General features: G+C 40.7%; 1 protein-coding gene across 3 annotated transcripts in view; it reads left to right on the top strand.

Moving 5' to 3' along the window:
- Positions 1–23,591, top strand: part of LOC113016344 (rho GTPase-activating protein 6) — a 135,522-nt gene extending 111,931 nt beyond the window's left edge. For 2 of the 3 annotated variants that reach the window (XM_026159113.2, XM_080296776.1), the window contains exons 2-14: positions 2,912–3,071; positions 6,846–6,917; positions 9,412–9,560; positions 9,698–9,826; positions 9,923–10,118; positions 11,158–11,213; positions 12,677–12,827; positions 12,921–13,069; positions 15,725–15,904; positions 18,076–18,167; positions 18,263–18,492; positions 18,652–18,723; positions 20,248–23,591. In XM_026159113.2, coding sequence (XP_026014898.2) covers positions 2,912–3,071; positions 6,846–6,917; positions 9,412–9,560; positions 9,698–9,826; positions 9,923–10,118; positions 11,158–11,213; positions 12,677–12,827; positions 12,921–13,069; positions 15,725–15,904; positions 18,076–18,167; positions 18,263–18,492; positions 18,652–18,723; positions 20,248–20,792 — 2,181 coding nt within the window. In that variant the 3' untranslated portion in view covers positions 20,793–23,591. The remainder of the gene's footprint in view (positions 1–2,911; positions 3,072–6,845; positions 6,918–9,411; positions 9,561–9,697; positions 9,827–9,922; positions 10,119–11,157; positions 11,214–12,676; positions 12,828–12,920; positions 13,070–15,724; positions 15,905–18,075; positions 18,168–18,262; positions 18,493–18,651; positions 18,724–20,247) is intronic. The other variant, XM_080296775.1, reaches the window with a different exon arrangement.
- Positions 23,592–27,930: the final 4,339 nt, after the last annotated feature.

Genomic DNA, 27,930 nt, shown 5'->3' with positions numbered 1-27,930 from the left:
AGAAACATGCAGTGTAAATAGACAGAATTGATGCTGGTGCACCAGTTTTGGTTGGGACATATTCAATCATTGTTGGCCAGAAGAGTGGCCAACCATGAGCAAGAGCATCAAGTTGGAATTATGGTTAAAAAGAAAGTTTTTTAATGATGTAGATGGTAAGAAAATTCAACGCACATTTACTATGTTTTTTTTTCTTTTGGACACATTAAACAAACAGATTTATATTTGTTATTTATAGTTATTTACTTACTCGTTTACACTCTTACAAGTATTAGCGTATTATGCTGAAGTAAGCATGTCTTCTGCAATCTTGAATTCTTTGAGCAAAGTGTTAGACAGATTGTCCTGTCCTGTGTGCAACACTATTGAACAACACTATTGTGTAACTTTGCTATTTTCTGAGCGTATTTTGGCGTGCTGGCATGTTCAGCTTAATAGGAAATAATATGGTCAAATGTGGTCAGTGTGGAATTCATATTCTGCAAAGAATAAAACCTCTTTCACTGACATATTCTCTTGATTAGGATCACTACATCTACTGTCATGGTTTGAAGACCAAAACTCCCTAAACCCAGTGTGTGTTTTAAAGTTAAAATTTTAATTTTCTACAACGAATATTAAATACAAATTTAGAGAGACTTTCTCAAAACAAAGCTGAAGGGTGTTTCTTTTGTCTCTTTTTTACTAATCGCCTATTATAAACGTGATACCGATGAATTGGCTAATAGCGCTAATATTGGCAGATAATACAGCCCTATAATGTACTTTTACTACTATAAATGCACATACACAACATATTATCTTATTTAAGAGTTGAATTGTACAAGGCACTTTGGTAACAGTGAGCTGACTGCCTGTGTGTCATTCATTCAAAGGTATAAACCAGAGTCCAGCAGTGATAGCAGGACTTGGTCTCCCTCCCTCGGCTCTTCTGTCAGCATTCCACAGTTTTCGACACTTAAGAGCCGAAGCTCATCCGTCTTGTTCAGAGATCCCGCTGAGCAGAACCAGCTCGACCGAGGACAGACCTCTTTTTTTTTCTTTACTTTTTTTTATAACATCGTTCCAACAGCTTGTCTTTTCTTTTGTTGTATGTGTGTGCCCTCTGAAGTGAAGCGGGCTGAAAAAGGGTTTCCTCAGTCAGCGATAAGGAATGGCGGTACACAGGCGTGCACTGACAAAAAATATGCAGAACAGCTGTGCTGGATAAAATGCTTTCTGAAAGGGGGGCAACATGCAACTCGCTTCACTCGCTCACTCGCACACAAAGTCATTTGGCTCTCCAGGTTGCCTGTATCCACATCATGTTTTCCTTCCATGGCTGAATGATGGCTCTGTTGCCTCACTGCACTGACTGGGGTCAAATAACAAGCGAGCTGACAGCAGGGAGGGTTGAATGGCTTCAGGAAAATATTGTTGATAGAGGCCCAAATATGAAAAGTTAAGTCTTCATGGTGTCTCATTTTTCTTCTACATACCATGGGTAAACATCAATCAGATGAAAATTTAAACAGGGATCTAATAAGAAAAAGAAAATGCTCATTCTTGCATAAATGCAGACACATTGCACACTGTTAAGCCCTCAGTCTGGTTAAGACATTAGGTAAATTGACACAGAGGAATGCATGAATTGATATTCAGGTGGCTGAAACGTTCAAAACCAATGCTGTCTCAGAATCTCCAGTATTTAATTACGTTTTACATCAGTTCAGTTTCATCCTGATCGCAGATAAAGCCCAACCTGGAAGGTAAATATGCTCATTTTGAATCCAGGGCACATATTGTAGATCCATCAGTATAGGGCCAGCTTAAGATGTCCCCAATTGCTCCTTAGAACTAGAATAGAGGAGTGTCTTCCAAAGCACGTGGTGTCTTTATTCGTCTTTGTAGGCTACATCAGCAGTACAGTAGGTTTAATCAGCTTCACATTCATTAGTTTTTAAACATTTGGTGCTAAATAAACTAAGTCCCATAAGACTTAATTATTTCCATACGCAATCAGGGATCAAGACATTTTACCCAAGTAAAAAGGTTTTAGAGGTCCTTCTCCTCGAATAGATTAAAACCTTCTGTAAATCTACAAATTAGTCCACACCTCACACCTCTGCTTCTTTTCTGCAGCTTGCTGCTGCCTGGCTCTTTGCGTCTGTGAGCCCGACTTCATCACAAGTTGGCTGACCACATCAAAGAAGAACAGCTCTGTTTTGCATTGCTAAAGTGTGCTTTGTAAAGCAGGAGAGGAAAACCCGGTGAAGTGAGCGTTAGTTGGCAAGATTAGTGAGGTGGAAGCAGACATGGAGCGCACCAAAATTATAGAAGATATTTTAATGATGCAATTTTATTTATATAGCACCAAATCACCAAAACAATCTGTGCTTTATATTGTAGGGTAAAGAGCCTATAGTAATACAGAGAAAACTTCAACAATCGGGCAACCTCTTTTGAGCAAGCGCTCGAAGACAGGTGGAAGGAAAAACTCCCTTTTAATAGGAAAGAGGAGAGGAAGACAGGAGAAAAGGCATGCAGCCACTGAGCTGACTGCTTGATTCACTTGTATCTCCTATCATATGAAAACATACTATATGGAAAGTGAATAAAGTTAAGAACAGGATTGTCACTGGAGGGTTCAATCAACAATCGAGTTACCTGACGAGGAACCATATTCGATACACATAGATACTGACAGGATGGCATTTAACCCCCAACCGCAGCCCTAATCCTAACCATATGATAACTTATGTCGTAACTTCTCTGACCTGGACTTGCAACATAAAAATTGAAAATTAGTGCATCTTTATATGAAAACCGATAAAAATCAGCAATGCAATGTAAAATGACATGAAATGGTTCCATGTTCCCATACTGTTAATATTCCTTTTGGTATAAGTTTTGTCTCACTTGTTCTTCCCAGGGGGATTTCACCTGGAGCAGCCTGTCGGGGCGGAGCGTGCGTCTGATGCCAGTTGCCATCCAAAGCCTGTCAGAGCTGGAGAGGGCCCGGCTACAGGAAGTGGCCTTCTCCCGTTTACACCAGGACTATGACTTGGGATGTCAGATAACCATGCCAAAAGGTGGGGATTGTTTTGTTCTTTTTAATGCATACTGTAGACTTGAGTTAAACAGCGTCACATCATTTTTATGTTTAAATCAGTATATCCAATCCATTCAGAGCTCACAAAGTCCTTTGGATAACATCAGGGTTTTGAGAACCTGACAGTTATATGACTGTTACCAAACCAAATGCATGTATTATTGCCTCCAGGACTCTTCTGTGTTACATGCGGTACAAACTGATATGCTTGACCTGGGTTTGTAGTGCAAGCTTGTCCAGATATCTTTAATTGTTCCATAAAGTACAGCCAATGCTCAAGTCCCTGACCACATCCCTCAAGTGTATTGAAGGGAAGTCGTGTATGGTCTATGTTTGGAGAAGTTGTGACAACACACGAAAGATATAAGCCTTATTTCACATAGGGATTGGTTGCTTCCTGTTCGCCTTGGTATCTGTTGACCTCCCGTCCTCATAACGACATGAAACTCCCTTTCCGCTGTGGCAGAGGCCAAGTGCAGCCACTGTAAATGCTATTTAAAAAGTCTTAGGGTGTGCACAAGAGTGATATAGTTGACCTTATTGTTCCGTGTTTTGCTCTTGTAAACCAGATAATTAAGCTTTTGCTAAACTTGGATTAATTTGTCAAATTTTCTCATTTTCCGAACACAGACAGAGCACTGCAGTGAGACTGCAGTGAGACTGCTGGAGTTGGTGGTTTTCCACTGGCCTCGCCCAGCCTAAAAATGTCCACATGCATCATTTTGTAGATATCAGAGAAAACAAATATAATCCCACCCAATTTAGGAAGATAAGTTTGCAAATTTTAATAAATGTAAACCCTTACTGAATTTTTAAAAGTGGACTTGTCAGTGATGTAATTTTAGCTCTGTAGTCCTGAAGTTGATCAGTCTGGAGTTCAGAAATACGCAGATATGCAGTCCTGTTAAAACTAGGTACACCTTTACTGTTTCCATAGAAATTAAGTGGAGAAGTGGCATCCAGGTGCTGCTAATTAGATGCATTTTCTTAACTCAAGGGTGTCCAACTCCAGGCCTCAAGGGCTGGTGTCCTGCAGGTTTTAGATATCACCCTGGGTCAACACACCTGATTCAAATGATTAGTTCATTACCAGGTTTCTGGTGAACTTCAAGACATGTTGAGGAGGTAATTTAGCCTTTAAATCAGCTGTGTTGGATCAAGGACACATCTAAAACCCACTGGCCCTCGAGGCCTGGAGTTGGACACCCCTGGCTTAACTGATCATCATCAAGCCCTCTATAAAAGCAGACGTTTAAGCAGTTTTAGCATTCAAGCATGTGTTAATATAATGCCACGATCTTCCCAGGAGTGAATATCAAAGCAAATTCATCCTATGTTGCCTATTGCAGCCACGGGTTCTGAGCACCTTGCAGTCATTATGCTCACCATGAACTTCTCTGCATATTCTAAAGGCCATGTGTCCGAAGGCTAAAGCTCGACTGAAATTGAATCATTCAACGGGTCAGTGATCCCAAATCTACAGCAGAGTCTTTTGCCAGGAGTGATCCAAGATTCTTCCACAGCGATGTGGGATGCTGATAATGTACAAAAAATGATTAATTCAAGTTATTGCTGCTGAAGTTGGTTCTACAAGCTACTGGATCATGGGTTGGGCTTAGTTTTTCACAACACTGAATGTTATTTTTCACATGGCTGCATAACATGAACGCAGCTTTCATGACCTCACCCACTAATTCGTCAAGGCTCGCCTTGAAAGATTGGGCAATGTCTTTTAACAGTTGGTCTGTTAATGTTTTTAAAGTAGTCGTGTTACTCACGTATACGGAAGGTCTTACAAACCACAAAGTAGCGAGTCCCTAAATTCAACCCTGCTTTATCAACTTTTTTTAGTATCACGGGCACCACGATTACCCAATTAAGAAGTCATTCGTCTTTCAGTTTCATCAGCTTGCATATTAACTCATGCAAAAGACACATGTTAAAATTGACCAATCCCCACATTTCTTAGTTGACTCTTTTTGGGGCAGCTAGCACTTTTTTTTTTTGCATTCTGCTGTTCTTTACAGTTACTTTAGTCTTGCAAGGTAATAATCAATAAAAATAACAGCTAAAACTCACAATATCATATGACATCTGAATTTTGAATCTGTTTCTGCTACAAGCTAAGGTGCACAAAGGGGCACAGTGAGGGTAGCATTGTGCACTATATCAGTTGAGTGGGTGCCATAGCAGCACTATAGTGCAGTGAGTGGATTATCCGGGGCTTGCATTCCAGCTGAAGGTTAAACCTCTCCCCAGCATGATTTAATACGTACTTGTCTGCGTTGCTTATGAATTCCAGAGCCCCTGACGGCCGCCATGTGGAAGCAAGAGAAATATTTCAACTGTGTGAGATTTTGTGTGCGCGCCCGATCGCTGTTTCGGCTCCGCTATAACGTGCGTTTTGTGTCTGATATTTATCCGAGAGGCAGGGCTCGTGTTTCTAGGGTTTCTTCGAGAACAAGGAGAGGATTAAAGGAGGACAGAAGCTGGGAAGACAAGGAGGGATGGGATGAGAAAAATGCACCAAAGGTTCATCGTACGACTTCACAACTGGTTGCGAGCTGAGGAGAGGAGTGTGCCATTTTCGGGGGGATTTCCGCAAGGCTTTTGGAAATCATCTGTCAAAAATCCAAACCATTTCCTCTGTCTTCCTCTCCCTTCTCACTCTTGCTGCCCCCGCTTTCAATCACAACATCTGCTTTCTTTCTCGCGGTGTCTCACGCCCCTCACTGTTTTCACCTACTTTTCTCCCAGACTTTGTGCTTCTGCTGCGCTTAAAGTTTCAGGCCAGGTTAAATGGATTAGAAACCTGACATAAGCTGCCAGCACCACCATCAAGCACATTATGTGCACTGGATGCAGTTCCCTCATCCCCCCTCCAAGTGACTCATTTGACACAGCTGTAAGGGAACATCTGCGGTTCAAACCGAGGTTGCTACACCAGCAGATCGAGGCTCCGCGAATTAGCCCAGAAAGATCTCACGTGTTAAAAGGACTGCATTTTTATAGCAGAGTGACAGAACGATAACATTAAAAGTTGCTGAGGTTTCCACAAAACTGACATTCCTCGCCACAAGATGAAGATCCCAAGACTTTCAAGTCTCACGTGGCGCAGCTTCCACAGTTTCCTGATCATCAGTCAACAAATTCAGGAGCCATTCATCATGTTGACGGCCGACAAAACGGCTTCCTCTTTTCAAAGAATTGCGGTGAAATACCTCGATGGAAAGCTCACATGTGGACATTGATGTCCTTTTTAGGATGGAGATTTTTTTTTTTTTTGTTAAGTTAAAGCCCATCAGCTGCTTCTCTAAAGATCACTATGAAAGTAAATGCAGTGAATGGGGGCAATGCTGTGCTCTTAATGCAGAAAAGGTTTTTTATTAAGATAAACCAGGCTAAGAATGTGTATATGCGCCCATATATGGTGCTGTGACATGTACTGCTGTCTGAGGTAAGAAAAGCCTTACATATACTTGGTAATTTAGATAAAAACTATAAGTGATTTAATGTGTTTTCACAGTCATTTTTTCCTGTGCTGACTACTACTGTTGCTGACCCTGTCTGACAGCTCCATTAAATGGATTTGAGTGCATGGATACCTCACCTCCCTCCCCCACCACAGAAGTTAATTCATGTCTGCATTCCTGACATAAGCTTATTAAATATAATAATCCAGATAAGAAAGAGCAGATATGGGAATCGTTTGTTTCAGGTGATTTATTTTGGCCCTTTTTCCCCCCATGTGCAGATGGACAGAAGAGGAAAAAGTCGCTGAGAAGGAAGTTGGACTCGCTCGCAAAAGAGAAAAACAAAGACAAAGGTACGCCAACTTCTTTTAACACCCACTCTGATATTTTGCCATTTCCCTCTGCGTCTCTTTGCCTTCAGGTGTTGTCACGACTGTCTCCATCCCCCCTCCCTCCCTCCCTCCACCCAACTAGTGAGACATAGGGGTCCAGTCTGTGGTCTCCACCCCTCGGGCAGGTGAACAGGGAGGTTACAAAAACAGTTTCTGTTTACTGGACTTCTACAGTTTATATTTAGCTTTAGTGGAGCGACTCCTTGTAAGGGGACTGGCTCTGAGGATCAGCCACTGTGCTGCGCTAAGCAAACCCTGCATATTTGGCAGGAAGAGCAAAAAACATAGTCTAAGACAATAAAGTGGAGAGCGAAGTGAACTGTAAAATGAAAATGGGATCTTGTTACAGAAGGTGTGAGAACACTTAATGATAAGGAAAAGTGCTACTGTTAAGGTGATATATGAACAAAGCTAATTACTAGCTAATTAGTAATGACTAGGGTGACTAGCAGCAAGAAAACATGTTTATTTCCACTGTAAATTTGGACATTTTAACCTAGGAGTCTATGGGGTGGCATTTGGAGTCAACCTCCTGAATGAAAAACACACCTGAGTTTATAAAGCTTTTTAAATCAGAAACAAAAAACACAATAAATTTACTCGTAACTGCTAAAGCCAGCATGGCAGTGCATAGTTAAAAGATGCAAAACAGCAGCCAAAACACAAAAATGTACATTTTTTCCAGGTTTTCGAGAGTGAGTGTTAGGTTGGCATGTAAATAATGCACATGCTTCGATCAACGCTTATTGCTTATAACGTCTGTCAGATGTTATAAGTAATATAGCGTTATAAGTCCGGTTGTTATCATGGTGGTGGTGCATGGTGGGCTTAGCTTTGAACTGAGCCCAGAAGGCTTGATTTATGCATGGTTTCAAGCACAAAAGGATTCTAAGTCCTCTCTGCAAGAGAGAAACAGAGGGGGAAAAAGAAAATTGTGTCTCTGGTGATGCTGCGGCAGTAATCTGATCTGTAGACATGTGATGGTCAAACACCAGCCAAAACTGCAGTTGCAAATGGATTAATAGCTGCTACAGTCTCTTTTGTTAAAAGCGGATGTTTTACCTCAGACAACATCCAGCAACTTGTCATTCTAAGGAAAAGACACACTAATTGGTCTCAACTATGTCTTGCTGTATTGTGCTGAGTTGAGCATTTACTACTTCCTGAAGCTGTGAGATGACTCCTGCATGAACTTAGACCAGTTGTCACTGGTGACGTGAAAAACCAAGTGCTGAAAATCAAGTGTGTGTTCCTGAGACGCCAAAGGTCTGAAAATGGAAGATTTATAAAGATCTGACATGGCTTGATGAACATGGTTTAGCTGCTCATCATGTCTATGTTATGGGGTTTAGAGACTGGATATAAGCACGTGTGCTTGTGTATGTGTTGGATATTTAAGCGACTGTAGAGCAAACTCTTTGTGCCACAGTGTTGTTCATAAACCACAGCCTTTCACTTGTGGTTGTGGACTACATTTTGCTTTCCCTCTCCTCTGTCTTCCTTTGCCTCTTTTCTTCACTCCGGCTCTCTCTCACACACACACACCGCACAGCTGGACAAGTTTTTTTTCTTCCTCCCCCCCTCAGCTGTTGGCTCAGCCCTTAGGATTGTGTGTAAATGGAATATATAGCCTGCAATAGCCCAGTATGACATAATTCCTCTCTGAAGGCAGCACTGCACGTAATTGGGCCCTCGCATGTGTGCATCCATCAGAAGTACATGAGAAGCTGATGACTGTTTTAAACTTTAAAAACGTTAAAGCGAAAATCTAGCCTGACTCATCGGATGCTGACTGTCGGCATGACCACCAAGCATTTCTCTGTGCCAGCTCTGCTTGCAGAAACGGCACAATCCGTCACAGCAAACGACATATTCCGAGAGGCAGCGTTACAACTGGACCATCAGAGGAGCACGTGAATGCAGGGTTGCTATTTTGCAGTTGTACCATCACTGAATTCTGGGCTTATGTAAGACTAGGGTAAAAGGAGCAAAGGAATAACAAGTAACCATTATTCATATCGAGTATGTGTCAAAGCTGCGCACCAACTGAAGTTAACCTCGTCGTGGGTGAGCGTCATCAAAGTTGTGTTATTTCTGTCAAAGGCCCCTAGAATTAGTGGGCTGTTGTAGCCGGATTTACGTCGGTTGACTTTCTGTGATGTCTTATTTTGGAAAACAGATGTAGTTCTTTAGTAGTGCCGTAAAAGTTTTACTGATATAGTTAATGTGGTTTGAGATGCCTCCATTGCATGTGTGTAAAAGGCAGGCTGCAGCAGAAGTGATAAAGCTGTTAACTGTTTATGCTGAAGAGCTATTTTTGGATGTTGGTAAGGAGCTTCTTTTTCCCATTTCTTCATGGAGCTAATATTAGTTCAGTTACCCTAACCTTTTTTTTTGTTTTCTTTCCTGTTTTTCCCTCTCTCGTCCTCCAACATCTTTTGGCTCTTTTTCACAGAATTCATACCCCAGGCCTTTAGTATACCCCTGTCCCAGGTCATCGCCAACGACAGAGCTCAAAGGCAGCGACAGGATTCTTTTCGTCAGGACCCTCCACAGCGGGAGGAGCACAAAGACTCCTCAGACCTCGTATCGTCCATTTTACAGGTCCGTCAGCTCGTCTGTATGGCTCTCCTTCTGTGTGTTCAGTCTTGTAATTCCCATCTTCAATCTTGGGAACATTTGGGACAAATGTATTTGCACTCCAGAGAATAGACTGAATTCTTAAATCATGTGTCCTGCAGTTTGCCACCAAGCGGCCGTCCAACAAGGAGTTATCCAGCAGTAACTCGTCGCTAAGTTCCACATCAGAAACGGCTAATGAGTCAACATCGCCCAACACCCCTGAAGCTGCCCCACGAGCGCGGAGGAGGGTGAGGCATTGAAATTCATCATAGCCTGAGCCGCCCGCACAGATCAAGTGGAGGTTTTTTTTTTCTATTCAGCCGGGTTTGTTGATTATCCTCTAGGGAGGCATGTCAGTGGACTCCATCACAGACCTAGACGACAACCAGTCCCGCTTGCTTGAGGCGCTGCAGCTCTCTCTGCCAGCTGAAACGCCGAGTAAAAAAGAGAAGCACAGGGACAAAAGGCTGAGCCTGAATCCCATTTACCGTCAGGTGCCACGTGTCGTCGATAGTTGCTGTCAGCACATCGAAAAATATGGTGAGCAGCTGCTTAATCGCTTAAACAAACCCCCCAAAAATCAGGATCCTGTTTGAAATGTAAATAAAAAAAGAACACAGGAAATCTCATAAACCCATATTTTAACCACGATAGAACATACATATTTAATGTTTAAACTGAGAAAATGTACTATTTAGGGGAAAACAAGCAACATCAATTTGACTTGGATGGCAGAAACATGCCTTAAAAAAGTAGGGACCGGACCATGTTTTCCACTGTGTAGCATTACCTGTTCTTTTAACAACAGTCTGTAAATGTCTGGGAACTGAGGAGACCAGTTGCTGGTTCAAACTTGGTTCTTCTTTGTCGTATGTTTTGTTTTACGATACCCTAAATGTTTTCAGCTGGACTTCAGGCAGGCAAGTTCAGCATCCAGACACTTCTACTTTGACGCCATGCTGTTGTAATAAATACAGCATATGGATCCTCTTCCTGAATTATGAATTTATTATGAATAGGGCTTCCTTGAAAAAGATGTTATCTGAATGGGAGCATGTGTTGATTTAAAACCTGTATAAGCATTTCTGCAAGTGTTCCTGAGCTCATGCACTCCAACACAGAATAATACAGTTTTTTTAATGCAGTATCACCTGAGGGCACAAGGTTCAGGGGCATCCAGCATCCAGTAAATTTTCCTTGTTCTTTTACATGCAGAGTTTTGTACAAATTCTAAGTCTTAACAATTTCACATTGAGCAACATTAATCTTTCCAGAATTTATAGATGCAGACTAAGAAACTCTCTCTTTTTACACCCAATGATGTTACTGGCCTGTTGCCAATTAACCTAATTAGCTGAAAAAGCGTTACTTTTCCAGCCTTTTCTTGCAACTATTCCAACTTTTTTGAGACGTGTTGCTGCATCAAATTCAAAATGGGCTGATATTTTTCATAAAACAGTAAAATGTCTCAGTTTAAACATTTGATACGTTTTCTGTGTCCCTGCCTCTTCAGAATTGGGACTCTACATTTACCAAGCCGTGTCTGATTTCTCTTATATCTGCACTTTTAATTCTTCAGGTTTGCACACTGTGGGGATCTTTAGAGTTGGAAGCTCCAAGAAGAGAGTCCGACAGGTCAGTATTCTGTCCATGTAGTAAAATATATTCCTTCATGTGGTATAACATCTCTCACAGGGCCTTAATTGGGTTGTTTTATACTCATCAGTAACCCATTGTCCTTTATTTGAAAGTATCATTTTATGACATCCACAAACAAGATGCAAAGCGCCATGCTAAAAAGCCCAACAATAAATCAGAGGCCTGTTTTGTAGAAAGTGAAAGTTTCTGGTGTGAAATGTTCTTCACACTTCTCTTTCCTTTCACAAGAGTCAACACCAACAAACAAAATGTTGTTGCCAAGAATAGAACGTGTTAAAACCAGCACATTGCACTAAAATGTGCCATTTAAGCTAGCAAAGCTTGATCTACTGAATTTTCCAGCCTCACAGTATACAAATACAGTGATCCAGCAGAGTTTATTCTCATTATTCAAGCAAATATGAAGTTATTCTACAAACTCCTACACCGCTCATTATCCGTTACCTTTGACTCGAATGAACACACAGTGAAAGAATGAATAAATCGGGGTTAAACGAAATGGAGCAATCAGTGTGGGTGGTATAATTTTTTATATAATCTGTTGCGTGTTTTGTTGGCATGTAGTTGCACTTGTAGCGGTTACAGAAAACTAAAGGCACTTAGGGAGGGGAGGTTACTCATTCACTGACAGCCTCTGAGAAAACATCTGTGACTTTCAGGTCTCCATCATAGCAGAGGTGTGGTGACTGAGATGAAACAAATGCTAGCTTTGTCGTAAGAATTTTTGCTAAATGTTAAGCTTAAGGTACAATGAGCAGATGTTCGACGCTCTAGAGCACAATTAGCTAGTTTGTACATCAGCTAAGTTGCACTTTGCAACCTGTTCTGCAAGTCACGTGATGGCTAATGATGGCTCATCGCGTGATACAATAATTTTTTTTTTTATCAGAGTTTTTCCAAATTGACGGTATCATTGTTATGGAGACCAGCTAACAAAAAAAGAAAAAAAATATATGCTTTTTAAAAAATAAAGTATGTTGCCATTACCTATAGGGTCTTTAAGCAATGCACAGGTTTTTTAGTGTAGGAAGTGTTTCAATTTCTATTTGTAGTCTGTCTATAGTTTGAGTGCTATTGACCAATCACATTTTAGCAGACTGTAAAAGACAAAAGGATTTATTAATTTAATTTGCTGTATATTTCGTGTAAAAACGACCACATTAGTGAACGTGCAGACAACCCATTGTCATGGCAACAAAATAGGCTTTGTAATTTTGAAGAAGTCATCCAAAGGTCAGATGGAAGAGATTTTAATCTGTACTGGTAAAACGAGTTTGAGCTGAGAGTCGAGCAGGTCCCTTGGAGGACCAGAAGGAAGTGAGTTTCTGTGGGTGTGTGCACTACCTAGAAATAATGTCCATTGTTGTGTGCAGAGGATGTCTCTGAGTGCCCCTTTTCCTTTCTTTCCCCTCGGCCTGTTGTTTTTGGTTGTCCTTCAGCTGCGAGAAGAGTTTGATCGTGGCATTGATGTGCAGCTAGACGAGGAGTACAGTGTTCACGATGTATCTGCTCTGCTGAAGGAGTTCCTAAGGGATTTGCCGGACCCTCTCCTAACCAAGGAGCTCTACACGGCCTTTATTAACACCACATGTAAGTGTCTTTTCGCACCCCTCCCACTTTCCCTTCTGTTGTCTCCTCATTCCTAACCTCCCGTTGACACCTTTTTTTCCTTGCGCACTGCAGTGTTGGACTCATATGAGCAGCAGAGTGTCGTTCAGCTGCTGATCTACCTTCTCCCAGCATGCAATAGTGACACACTTCACCGCCTGCTGGAGTTCCTGTCCACTGTGGCTGATCATGCCCATGACCAGCAAGATAAAGACGGGCAGGAGGTGAGCAACAGGCTGAAACATCCAAATGTAGAGCCTGTGGACGGTTTAATGGCATTTTGGTTCCACCTTATTGGGAAGAAATTACCAAAGAAGTCATAGGAAGCAGTTTGCGTGGGTGGATTCTGTACATATGTTCCAGAAACAGCACAAGCACTACAAAAACACTGATGTAAGATTACTAAATAGCTTAGTAGTGATTATAACATCCGGGGATAGTGTCAACCGTTGCATTTGCTCAAATTTTGCAATTTAGGCTGGGGACTAGACTGGGCCAACTACTCCAAGTTGAGGAAGTCTGCAAAAGTAAAAATTTCAGCATCTTTCTCCAGCACACTTGGCCAGTAAAGTTGCAGTGTACGTACGTCTGTTCAGACTTGATTGTTGGGAGAAAAAAGGTCATCAAATAATTTTACCCTATTACACTTTTTGTGAACTTTCGGTACAAAATAGTTTCGGTACAAAATTTCACAGAAAAAGCAAAAAAGTAGAACCGATGCGCCACCGTGTCAAAAGGAGTTGAAGTGGTTAAGCATCTGACTGGGATGCCTCCTGGACACCTCCTATGCCAGGTGTTTTGGACATTTCATACTGGGATGAGGCCTTGGGAGAATTGTGCTAGAAACGTGTTGATGGTCACCAAAAGCACCTGGTTGAAGTGCAACTTGCTAAAAGACATTTTACAAAATATTAGTGGGGGGGGGGGGTGAATTTGATCCTGTATGTATACCTTTGACCCTGTGTGGATTAGAGAAAATCCAAGATATATGTATAACAATCCCTCCTGGAAAAAGAACAGTTCAAAGAAATCATTAAAAGCCCCAAATTACCATGACATTCATGTCCATAATGATTGTATGGAAACTTCTGAAGACATCTGTGTATGTGCACTGAGAAAGAAAGTTTATTGTCTCTGGTGATGCATACTTTCATTATCTTTTGCAGGAGAATGTTTGTTGCTGTGTTTACGTGTGAAAAAGTGCTTTTTTGGCACACACGTTCGCACAGATGGATTTTTGTTTTGTTGTCTCTGTGTGTCTATATACACAAGAGAATGAACCCAAACATCGATGCGTATGATTCCTCCTTCGTGGCTCTAGTATCTCTGTCCGCAACTCTGACAGGAAGTCGGATTGCTTCAAGCTCATCTAGGAAAATATCAGCACTCCTTGGCTGCTTTGTGGTTCTCGTCTCTGTGCTGGGACTGGGAGTGGAAAAGGGAGGAAACTCAACAAGAAATATTAAAAAAAAAAGGAAAAAAAGGAAAATTTGTTTTTTAAAAAGCTGTCAAAGCTTTAAATGACTTTTAATTTTAGATGTCGATTGTCCAAAAGTACATGCACTATTACACAACCCAGAGAAAGCCAGAGACAGCTGTCGTGCTCGCCTGCGCTTCGTGTTCAGAAACCCCCATGATGCTACTTTTCATCTATCTTCAGCTTAAAGTGACAAAAAGCAGAGGGGTGGGGGTTGATAAGAAACACAGCACAGAAGTTGGAAGGGAGATTTTCCAAAGGAATGGATGAGAGATGGTAATGTGAGAGGGAGGAGAAAGTGGGAGGAAGAACTCCCAAGTCTGTGTTATTACAGAAGATAATTTCTGCAGTTCTTTTGGAATTATTAAAAAAAAAAATCTCCTAATATGGAAGAGAAATGAGAAAATTGTCCCTGGTGTCTGTGATGCGGCCTTTGCCCTTTATCTGTTAAAAATTGTTTTTCTCTTTGAATTTCAAAACAAATGGAAAATGGATGGAAATTAAATATCACAAATATTGTAATCATACCTGCATTAATACACCAGGTAAAACACACACATATGCAAACACACAGACCCATCTACTGAAATATTCTAGCTAAAACTTGGGTTTGTCAGCACTTTTGATATGTGAGTGTTTGATGATATAAACTGGTTTGTTTAGCATTTGAATGGCGCGCAGCTTTTACGTCTACTTGAAGTAGATACATAGCCAAACGCCAGCACAGTAGTGGTGGGGACCCAGAGAAAAACCCAATAGACCGGAAAAACGGGCAGGAGACAAGAACACAAGGGGGAACACAAAGGAAACACATGGCATGCACGCATGGCGACTGTTGTTAAAGTAGCACATAACTCAACCCCTCGACCTCACCTCAACACCATTCCGAGTCTTCCGTGTTGTATTGAGTACAACTAATCATTAATCTTCTATGTAAACTTTGATGCTGTCCATTAAGTTGGTACTCTAATAAATAGGCATTCCGAATTTTTCTGTTATTTCTCACCCTTTGAAAAACAAAAATGTCTCTAGTTCATGAAATCGTATTTAAAATTTATTATTAAAAAAAAGACGGGTTCTGCTGGAAGTTTCTTCCTGGTAAAAGGGAGTTTTTCATTCCCACTGTCGCCAAGTGTTTGTTCAAAGGGGCTTGTTTGATAGTTGGAGTTTCTCTCTGTTGTTGTCGGGTCTTTACCTTACAGTATACAGCGCATAGGCAACTGTTACTGTGATTTGGCACTATATAAATATAATATAACTGAATTGTATTGAAAAAAATGTTTTTTTTTCATTAGTTTGGCCGACCATACGGTTGCAGTTCATTTAAATTAATAGTAAAAGACTGAGCCTGAGGAATTACTGAGTGAGCCATTATTAATAGGTTGGTACATTTGTGTCCCAGATCACAGGGAACAAGATGACAGCTTTAAACCTTGCCACCATCTTTGGTCCCAACCTCCTCCACAAGCAGAAGAGCACAGACAAGGAGTTCACTGTCCAGAGCTCAGCCAGGGCTGAGGAGAGCACGGCCGTCATCGCCGTGCTGGAAAAGATGATCGCCAGCTACCAAGCACTCTTCATGGTCAGTCGCTGAAGATTTCTAAAAATAAAATACTGTGCAAAAGTCTTGAGCAACCCTCCATTTCTTTTTATTTTGCTTCCAAGCCGCCAATCTTTGTTGTCATTTTTTTAAGTGGTCTTGAGCAATAGTTCCCTGAGTTTCATTTGGACTTCGGCTGCTTTTTCCACGCATTTTCAGTTCAGCCCTTGTACTTGACAATTTTCTCAAAAAATTTATTTTTTTGGTCTTTTAGCCTTTATTGGCTACAGATAATGTAGATAGACAGGAAAAGCGGGGAGAGAGAGAGGGGAAGACATGCAGCAAAGGGCCACGGGTCAGACTCAAACCCAGCTCTACTGCTCACCAACCATACGGTGTATGGTTGCCTGCTCTGTAGGTCCTGTGGATGTTATTCTAGAGCAGACAGAGGATAAAAGCCAGACTAGTGAAAGATAAGAGAAAAAAGCAGAGAAATAGAAAAAGAAAAGGGCGAGAAAAAGTTGAGGGTGAAGTAAACAGGGTGTCCAACTGCTGCTTCTGTTTAAAGGCACAATCATATGATACACAGCACCAAAAAGGCAAAACAGAGGGGGGTACACAAACAAATATACAATTTTGCTGTGTGTGTGTATGTGCGTGAGATAGAGAAAGAGGCTGTGAGTGTCTGTGTGTGAGTGTTTGTCACAGACCATGCTTGAAAAATGAGGGTGAGAGACTGCAATAATGCTACCCGACTTAGAGGCAGAGGCATATAGGGAAAGACCCAGGAGGCCCCAGCTGTCCACGGCACACAAGTGAACTGAAGATCCAGGGCCACACGTCCCGACAACAACAATGCATCCACCCCAGCCTAGAGAAGAGGGAGGCCCCAGACGAAGCTCTGGGGTGGGATGGAGGTGTCAGGGGACCAGAGGCAGCGAGCAGCCAACCCCGCCGGAGGCTGGCTCCCTCAGCACAAGCCGAAGATGGGGCCACAGACCCTGGAGAACCACCCAAACCCTGGCAGAGCCCCCACCACATGATGAAGAGGCCCAAGCCACCCTGGACCACAACCCCTCTTAAATGCCCAATCAGGCACCACAGATCCACCAAGTGCCTAATTTCTTTTGGGGGAGATCACATAAAAGGCAGTCAACATCTAAAGAAGAGCTTTGAATGTCCTTCAAAAAGCCTGGAGAACTCTTCCTGAAGACTACTGACGACTAGGGAGTTCATGCTGGTTGAAAAAAAAAAGGTGGTGGCCACTAGAAGAGAGGGGGTGGCTCAAGGCCCTAGCACAGGATAGGATGAAAATCTTCTCTGTTGTGTCTTGTGTGCTGATGAAAATGGAATTTGGCCTTTGGTAATGAGACAGACGAGAAGGAAAAGATGAGATAAAGTAAAAATTTAGAAAAACAAAAAAGCAAAAAAACAAATATGTAGACGAATCAAAAACATCTTAAAGTTTTCATCCAGATACTTGAACCTGTTTTTCCAAAATAAAAGCCGAACATTCATGCATTAAATCTTTTATTTGCTGTCAGAAGAGGTCACAGTATTACACAGATTACTGCCTCATCAGTTGCTTTTGTTCTTTTCTGTCCCTCAAACGGGAAAACAGTTTGGGTCATTTCAGGTCCGCAACTTTGAAACTCTAATGTTTCGTAATCTGCCACGGAGGCTTACATTCCTGCAGTAAGCCAATGAAGAGCCATTAATCGCATAAAGTGAATTGGGACTGACTTGCGCGTCTTAGAGAGTAAAAACAGATTTGTAGGCAGCTCAAGTTCTATGAATGACATCTGCAAGTTGTTTTGTAACCTGCTTATGTCTGAATTTGTTAGTGAGCGACATTTACTTTCAAAGCATTTCAGGATGGGAGTCATTTGCAGACATTAGGTTTTTGGACGGTGCTCTTCATCTTAATCCGCATGTCTGATAAGCATAAAAATCAGCTAATTAGAAGATCAGATTAAGAAGTCCACTGGAAATGAAGGTAACAAGGCACATCATTAACTTATTATCGTTTCTTCCCATCATACTGAGGCAAGGAAAAGGGAAAAATAAAGTTTTCATTACTAGAAATCCAGTACATTTTGATATCCTTGCAGTAGAAAGGACTACAAGGATCTGACCATTCTTTAGAAGATAAATGCAGCATCGGTGGGTGGATGTTAAGTATTCAGTTATTTTGCTTACGTTGTTTTATGTAGGTTCCTCCTGATCTGCAAAACGAAGTTTTAATGAGCCTTTTGGAGACCGATCCAGATGTGGTCGACTACCTTCTGAGGAGAAAAGCATCTCAGTGAGTTACACCTATAGAGCGCTTAGTCTTGTGTTTCCCTTTCCTTCAATCTCCGACTATTTGAACCCATTTTAATTATTTTTTTCCTCCCGCAGGAGTCCGGACCTGTTACAGCCAGAGGAGCCCTTCGTCCTGAGCGAGCGGCATTCGTCCAGCGACTCCAACAAGGCGTCGAGTGGTGAAGTGTCCCCTTATGATAACAACTCCCCGGTCCTGAGTGAGCGCAGAGGGGAACCAGGGAGCCCGGCCAGTGAGCAGCTCTACCGCGTCCCAGAACAGTACTCTCTAGTGGGGCAGAGCGGAGCTGTCACTTGGGGTTATAAAGGTGAGAGATGCACAATGTCTGGTATTTACAGAGATAGGTGATTAGCACGTGTTATCACACTTTGGCCTTTCTTCTTGGGTATCAGCAACATGTCTCATAATAAATGTTCTGTATAACTCAGAAGTGGCAGGAATTTGACCTCTCTTGTGCCTTTTTCAGAAGAACATGCTAACATTTGGGGCACATGGCACAGTACTCTGAAATCGGCACTCAAGAATCAAACATATACAGGTAAACAATTTTCAAGTCAGTCCATGCCCGCTGCAAATTTTGTTTCAAGTGGCTAATGAGCCAGAGCGCTATGCGCTTGAGACATGGTGTTAGTTATTAACCATGACAGGAACAGATCTGAAGCACGTAGCACATTCTATATTATTAAATTGGCCACTTTTTGCAGACCGTTTGTTTTATCTGTGTAGCCAGGCAGCACATACGATCCTGGTTAAAAGCTAATTAACCATTGACTGTATAAAAGGATTGCTAGAGTCTCTGTGATGATACCTATTCGTTTATGGGCTGGCATTTTGAAACACTGGGTTTATCACTGTACTGTACCCAAACTAGCCAAATTTGGAGTTAGCTAATCCTTGGATGCTTGCGTAGCAACCTACATCCACAAACTACATGTACCTTGATACATTTTTAGCTTTAATAGAGAAAGAAAGGTGGTGGCATTAAGTTTTACCCAGACTGGAAGAGGAAGAGTAGTCATAGCTTTCTATTGACTTGTTTAGGTTAAAAATACCTCATGTGCTAGCCAAAAACAAAAACAATACCTAAAAGTCATAAGATGCCGGAAGCAGGAAGAACGGCAAAACTGGGGACTCTAATTTTTGAATTCTACACTTTATATACTTTTTGATATTTAATAATAATAGGTCAAATATTCAGTTGTCATTTTCAAGTTACTATGTTTTTATAGGTTTAGCTGACGTTTAGCTTTTGACCGTGTTGGCAAGTACCTTAGGTAAAGGCAGCAACTTTTTTAACACCTAAAATTCAGTAAAGTAAAGGCATTTTTTTTAGCATGTCAGCCCCTAGTTATAGGGCTGAGTGGCTTTTTCTCTTTCAGTGGGCATGGTTTTCAAAGTATGACACATTATACTCCCCATCCCCCGATTCAGTTGTGATAAACTTAAAATAAGCTACAGAAACCAGAAACGTTTTTGCATAAGGCTGTACTTTCACAACCATGTTTCATCACAAAACCCCCAAAACCAGTGCTTTTAAGGCTTTGTTCTGTATTTACTGATGACTCATCATGGATACACGTTAAGTTACGAATGGGTAACGTACACTGAATGTGGCACATGAAAAAACTGCAAATCGTGAACATAACATTGCATTTGCAGGGGGATGCCGCATATGAGAATAATACTAAATAATAAAGGCTTTTAGAACCTTATAGATGTTATTACTTACTGTATGTGTGTATATGTGGTTTTGTTAAGATTAAGGAGGAGATAGGACACATGCAGACATATGTACATAAATGTGTATGTATATGTATATTCATACATATACAGATGATGATTATAATAAGATGACTGAGAATTCTAGTGATTCAATCTACCAAAAATAGGTTTATGTAGTAAATTAGTATTTGGTTTATTATCAATAACATAAAAATTAATTATTAATAAAAGCCTTTCTTACATTTCTTTGTACAATTTTATATCAGTCACTAAATGGAGATGTGTGTCTCCCTCAATATTCGTTGACAATCTTACTGATGAAGTGATGCTGTCTTCTTAGGTTCCCATAGCAACATGTCAGAAGGAAGCTCCCGCAGCTCACAGGAAGGTCTAGATGGACTCCATAGTGATAGCAGGCATCAGACAGCAGTACAACGGACTCAGACAACGCCTGACATCTCCGAGTGCAGACTCCACCCACCGGTCACCAGAGTGTGCACCAACCCTCATGCGGACAAGGGGCGACCACGCCTGCAGCTAAACATCAACCCTTCTGTGACTTCGCAAAGGGGACATGGAGTTAACTCGACCCTCAGACCTCAAGCCGGAGTAAACACCGGAGAAGGCGGCCCCCTCGATGGACGCTCTCCTCCCCCTTATAATGCGCACCATCGACTGGCTAGCTCACAAAGTACCCCTCAGCTTGCGACGGCTCAGCAGCCACACGGGAGGTCGAGCGCAGGACAGAGCAACTCGGCTTCAACAACAGAAGTCCCAGTGGTCGCACAGAGTCCAGAGTGGCAGGAGTGGCAGAGGGACCGGTGGCAGATATGGCAACTGCTATCCTCGGACAATGCTGACACACTGCCAGAAACTCTGGTGTGATTTCAGACAATGTACTCTGTCTCAGCCTCTTCTGGCCAATCAAAGACAAGATCAAACCCCTCCAATGACAATCACTCCTTATCCCTATCCTTTCCCTTTTTATTTCTGCTGCCCTCTCATCCATTCACTCACTGATTTCCTGCTTTCTATGAACATCATGTGCTGTCCTGCAACTTAGCGCCGTGGCGTTGTTGTTTACGTGTGCAGCTGCTGCCTCCAACAGACTTTTACATCCAGGAGCCACTAGTATTTGTTGATCTGTTCGGATGTTAAAAAAGTTGCTCAATTTCCTGGCCCATATATTATGTCAACATTTAGTTAGGAGCATTTTTTAAAAATGCCTACCCGAAATACCTCAAAAAATCCGTTCAGAATATTTTCAGATTTTCTATTTTTGAGCGACATCAGTCTTCATATCTCAATGGAGAATATTAGGAAAACATTTTTTAAGTTTTTTACATTTTAATTTCATCATTTTTACATTGGTCACCACACACTAAGATGTACGCGTTAGTAACTGCTGCTAATTACAGACTTGTTGTGTGTATACTAATGATGTAATTCAGCGGCATCTTTCTGAAAAGATCAAATGTTGAGTTGCTTTTTGATGTCAGATTACCTTTGACTGTATATATATGTACATGAATACACAAATTGTTGACATACGTGCTTAAATATTATATGTAAAGTGTATAATTTGCCTAAAAGTATCTACCTAAATGTAAGCCAGCCCCTTAATCGGCAGTCCAGATGTTGGTGTTTGTCAGACTGCTGTTTCTGTCTTTGATATTGAATGTAAAATGCTTCACTTGCAGTAAGACGCTTAAACCTAATTATGAAGCAATCTGCTGTAAGTTTGCTTGTGCTCTCGCCACCTGCTGCACTGCAGAAACAATGTGCCAAAGTATCTCTCTCTCTTTTTAAACTAAAGGATCATTGTTGTTCAGTTGTGTTGATTCCATCCATTTGGTTAATTTTTGTAAGACTCAAGAGTTAAGTTACTGGCATTTTTATCAAGAATTTCATATTTTAGCACAAAGCATAAACTGTAAATAATAGATGGAAGTAACCACTAGCTCTGAAATCCTCCAGGTTAGCATTTTTGCCAAAACTGGACATTATGAATAAAGATTGGATCTGACTGAAACTGAGGGAAACCACACGCTCACTGAGGTGTTATCGTTACTGACAGGTCATCAGAAAAGGGACAGGGCATTCTCACTGGCTGACTCTAGTAAGTACCATAATTAATAAACTGGGCATCGTGTTTCATTAAGAATGACTTGAAACTAGCAAATGAGCCCATAAACTAGAAAAGTGTTTACCGAGCCCACAGATCAAATGAGCCGAAGGGTGTTTTCCCCACTGACTTCCATACAGTTTTAAATTATTTTGAATCCAGCACTATCGCCCCCTGTTGGCCATTAAAATGAAACTTGTGCATATATTTCAGAAGCTTTCATAAAAGTCTACGGTACTGAAACAGGAATTCGTTGTCATATTTCCATTCCTAAAACTGCTAAATTAGAATTATGTATTAATGAACATTTAAACCTTTTTGTGGATATTTATTACATTTCTCACTGATACAAAAACTGTGCACGTCAGTCAGAGCTTTCTGAGAATTTCTTAGTCATGTAGAATCAGAAGGTTGAATCTGGAAGTGTTGAAATTTGCCATCATTACAAATGTTTTACAGAGCAGATGTTGTCTTTTTATTCTCCAAAATTTTCTTAAAACTTAAAATTTATTGTATTATTTGATTTGAATTTCTGCTGAAAGTGTTGCTTAGATCATAACATGATCAAAAAGTCATTGGTGCAAGCTGGATATCCCAGCTAGGTATAAACTAATTTCCCGTCTACTAGCAATGATGTGTTTTTCCAGGAATCCTAAAAAGAAATTATGATGCTTTTGTGATCCAAGTGTTATGCTGGGGGAAAAAAAGCTTTCATGTGATGTTTTCTCACTTCTGTGTGGCACTGCTGTTGCTAATTAAGGTTGAAGGCAACTTTGTGAATATCTGTTTTTATAATAATCTACACCCACAGCCAACCTGCCCAACTCTTCTCAAATGTCGTAGTCAAGTGGGTATTTGCTGGCAAATATTTCACATTTTCTCATCTTAAGGTGTAATATTTGCTTATATGGAGCCACTTCAGCATTAAATAGGAAGATGGACTATGAATCATCATCACATTTTATTTTCTTAAACATTGACAAGTCAATGGGAACAAGCCTCTCACACGTGCAAGAAATGCACGGATTGTGGAAAGGCCTATGGCGCCATCTGTTGATAGACTCTGTACGTTAGCCTGTTGCTGCTCTTACACTTCACAATATCCATGGGAATCCATCTGTCCATCTGTACTCAGTTTAAAATCAAAGCTTGTGATTATATTTTTGTGAAAACATGCAAATCTATGTCAGGAAATAAATGTGCCATAGGTCTTGCTTTTTAAAGCTGTTTCTCCATGCAGTGCTTAAGGTTCATTGTGAATCTTCTGTATTATTTTATTTTCTCTTGAGTGTTGTAATATCAAAATACAATATAACAAGTTTTATTCAGAAAAGAGGCAGTTCTTCAGTAACCACCATGGTCTTGGCTTTCCCCAGATCGAGATGTTTGTCTTGTCGATGTCACGTTGTAACTCCAAGAAACGTTGTGCTGTTGTGTTCTGTTTTTATATTTTGGTGGGGTTTACTGGGTCCAAGTTGTAATGGAATGTCTGGTATTTGCTTTTTGTACTGCGAGTCCTCATCAGTATGCTACAATGGAATTAAATATGACAAAGTTTACAACTGCTGTGCATTTCTATTATATAGCATGCTGTGGTGTAGCATGTTGTTATCCACGATAGTGTTGTTCAGTTGCTTGCTTCTATCATGGAACAGTATTTTTTTAATAGTATTTTACAATCTAGTCTTTTACACAGATATACGCACACAGTGTAATATTTTATGGAAAAGGTGGTAAATGGCCTGTATTTGTATAGCGTTTTACTAGTCCCAAAGGACCCCAAAGCGCTTTACACATCAGAGGTGTGGACTCGAGTCACATGACTTGGACTCGAGTCAGACTCGAGTCATTAATTTTATGACTTTAGACTTGACTTGAAAAAATGTTCTAAGACTTGTGACTTGACTTGGACTTTTACACCAATGACTTGGGACTTGAATTGGACTTGAACCGGTTTACTTGAAAAGACTTGATATTTTACCCAAAATATAAAATTTAACATGCATATTATATAGAGATTGAAAATGTGACGTCATTCACGGGTAGAACCGCAAAGGATTCTGGGAACTCGTGGCAAGCGGTAGTAGCGCACGCAGGCTTTCAATTAAAATCAGTCACACAGCGATAAAAAGAAACACAAAAATGTCAAGTCAAGAAGCTGTTGTATTATTAACTGCAATAGCCGGTCGCATGACAGCCACGGGAAGCCGACGGGTAAAGAGATTGGTTGTTATCGGATTACGTCGTTGAAGAGAAATTGTTCAAGCCATGTTTCCGAAGTAACAAAGACGCGACGGATGGTCTGGATTGCAGCCATTCAAAGATCAAATATAACGTCCCAGAACACTCCAGCTCACAGGTTAGTCTGCTCCAAGCATTTACACGAAGGTCAGTATTTTTTAGTAGTTAATACGTCATTTTCATAACATAATTGGTGATATAGGTTACAAGCAAGTCTGACGCTGAACAGAAATTGTCGCGCTATGCTCCTTTGTTTATTGTGCATAAATAGTAAATTGTCCTGACACAATATTGCGTTTCGCTTCTGTTATTATGGTACATTGACAAAAACATATACTTTTATTCACAGGATAAAACAGGTTTTTTGTATCACTAATTGCCCAGTACGATTACAGCATACAATATTGTTGTCACTGCTACATTTCTGTAACGCTACCAGAAATTATTTCCACTACTAATTAATTACCGTTGAGCTCAAAGGTCCTATTAATAAACGGTTAATGAATGTGTATTTATGACGACAATTTGTGAGACTGGTAAACTTATGATACGTACGATGGTCTTTCGTTCTACACGGTGCATTTCAAGGTCCTGTACCCATCCGTCGGTAAACTGTACCTGGGCTTGTTGCAGTGACCTGAAGTTACTAAACTTCATGAGTGTATGCACTCACTCCAAGAACCGTATGATTATAAATATGCATATAAATATGCTAAGATGAGATAGCTGACTTCATCTAACTAGCAAATGTTTTCCAGGCTACGTTGGTGATGCAGTTTTTTTTAATGTATATGATATTTTTGTCATGCGATTTTAAAGCCAGTCCTACAACCGCATCCAAGAATAACATGCAGCTTATCTCAGAACTGTCGGTGAAAATTATTCTTGGAGCTAAGTTTAATTGAGCTGCATTTTAAAGAGGTGCAATTTCACAATTTGTGTATATTTTCTAAGTTCACTATTTTGTCATGTGTTGAGAAAAACACAGATTTTAAAATTACATGGTCTAATATTTACATTTAGCATAACTGCAACATTCTTTTTTCGTTTTTTTTTTTTAAAGACTCGAAAGGACTTGAAATTCAAAATTTCAGACTTGTGACTTGACTCGGACTTTTACACCAGTGACTTGAGACTCGACTCTGACTTGCCTGACATTACTTGAGACTTGACTTGAGACTTGAGGATAAAGACTTGAGACTTACTTGAGACTTGCAAAACAATGACTTGGTCCCACCTCTGTTACACATTCAGTCATCCACCCATTCACACACACATTCACACACTGGGGATGGCAAGATACATTGCAGTCACAGCCACCCTGACAGAGGCGCACTGACAGAGGCGAGGCTGCTGGACACTGGCCCCACCGGGCCCTCTGACCACCACCAGTAGGCAGTGGGTGAAGTGTCTTGCCCAAGGACACAACGACCGAGACTGTCCGAGCCGGGGCTCGAACCAGCAACCTTCCGATTACAAGACGAACTGCCGACTCTTGAGTCAATACAAAGCTAATCATAATAAGTGTTGTTTTATGTTATATTGTTTTTATTTTACTTAATTTTTTGTAGAAACTATAACATTCTGTTTGTATATGTGTGTTTTTTTTGCTACTGATACAACCAAATTCCCCCTTGTGGGACAATTAAAGGATTATTCTATTCTATTCTAACAACCAATTGCACACAAAAATGCGAGCTTTACAGATATATTAATAATGCCCAACATACTATTTTCTATAGCTGCATAAGCATTTAAAATGGCCAGTAAATGAAAAAATTTAAATCAAAGAAAAAATAAAAGGCAGCAGAGACATGCTTCAACCATGTTATGAGTGTTGATGCTGCAGAGGTTGACCACTAGAAGGCACGTATGTCATAGCAGGTCTCGCTACCATTTTGTTAACCTTCCCTTTCACTCTTGCTGCCAGCCTTTTCTCACAAATCACCCTGACGCTTGTGTTCACCCACTCATATGTTCTCTGCACTCTCTTCTTCTTCACCCCACTGTTCATTGAATTATCAGCTTTGTCCCTCTGTGGTTACTACAGCTTTCCTTTTCACCCTTGTTCTTGGAAATAGGCACCAGCACACTTCTCCATTCCTCAGGCATCCTTTCATTCTGCAAAATTGTGTTTAGCAGTCTGGACAAAAGATCTCCAGTAGCCATGATAAATTTGGTTTCCCTACTGTAAAATAATGCAGTGTTATCTATGGTCAGAACAGGCAGTAGTCACTGTTAAATGTTTCAATGTCTTTAGTAAATCGCAAGTAGGCCTATAGGGTAACTTACTTTGGTTGACTGGAGACAGCAATAGTCTATCACTATTCTTTGGTACACGGTGTACAATGTGGCACTGAATAAAAGTATCCAAATCTACAATAGTTTCATGATTTATTAGATTAATGCTCTTTTCTGCTCAGTGTTTTTAAGTTTGGTGTGTGCCAGATAATACGATCATATCTTTCTTGAATGTTCACAGTGTTCAAAGTCTTATTGACTTACTTAGAGCATTATTTCACTGTTTCATTTCATCTGTGGACTCACATGCAAATGTGGACCTGGCTATTGAGAGAAAGTTAGCAGTCTGTGTTAATGATGCTGTTCTTCATTTTTCCCCATTAAAGTGAGTGTTGGTGATTTTCAGTCATTGAAACAGCTGCCAATTATCTTCAGTTGGCAGAACAAATAGAAATCATTATTTTTTAGCTTTCTAGGTTGCAATTAAGAGAAGTTCACTGAGTGTTTTGAGTCTTTGATTTGAATCTCTTATTTTCTTTTCCTCATTATCCAGCAGATACTGCATAATTGCAGCCATATGGTTATATTTTCTATAGAAAGGGTACCTAACACCATTTTTAAGGCATAGTTAAGTACTTCTTGGTAATGTGTGGATTACAGTGTAATTTACAGTGGTCCATTCAAAGATTAGCTGAACTCCATTATGACTCTATTAACGCAAAGTGCACTTAGTAATCAGGTTTGCTTTCATGAAAGATAAATGGAAGCTTACGTTAAAAATTTTTTATTGCGTGTCTTCTTAATTTGGAGAAATTTAAAACTTTATGAAGTGAAATTTAATTTACTTTGTAAAAGTGAGAAGAAAATTTTAATGTTGGGAATCTGAGTTTAAAAAAAAAATACATGCACAAAGAACATGATTATGGAGGAGGTCAAAGCAGCAGGCGGTGTAGATTGTTAGGTGCTGAAAGATAAAAGGTGGAGAGGGAGCCATGTAAACTCCTCAACCAGCCAGCAGAACATTAACAAAATGAACATGAGCCAGGAAGTCTGAGAGAAAGCTGTCACACACAGCTCTCATTTGACATCTGTGCTTCTTGTTTTAGATGCAAGAACAAACAAAAGAAAAAAAAAAGAAGAAAAAACTGTGAGTCACTCGACTGTAAATGTCAGACTGAGGCGCACGCGGGCACTTTCACAGTCTCACCTTCAAAAACTTATTACACTTAGAAAGAAAATACATGCCTGTGAGTGAAGTGCTGCGTCAAGAGAGGTGGTGGTCTGCAGAGCAATGAAGTGAGTCATCTCTCAAAACGCACAGAGTATAATGGAGCCAGTCGAAGTCTGTGGCAAGACACCCGGGCGCTCTGTTGAAATCCTGGTGTAAATATGACAATAAGCGATCAGATTCAAGTG

Source organism: Astatotilapia calliptera, chromosome 23 (genome assembly GCF_964374335.1).
Source record: "Astatotilapia calliptera chromosome 23, fAstCal68.1, whole genome shotgun sequence".
In the NCBI taxonomy this organism is placed as follows: domain Eukaryota; kingdom Metazoa; phylum Chordata; class Actinopteri; order Cichliformes; family Cichlidae; genus Astatotilapia; species Astatotilapia calliptera.
Note: the sequence above shows the minus strand (reverse complement) of the source record. Positions and strands in the feature narration are given on the sequence as shown.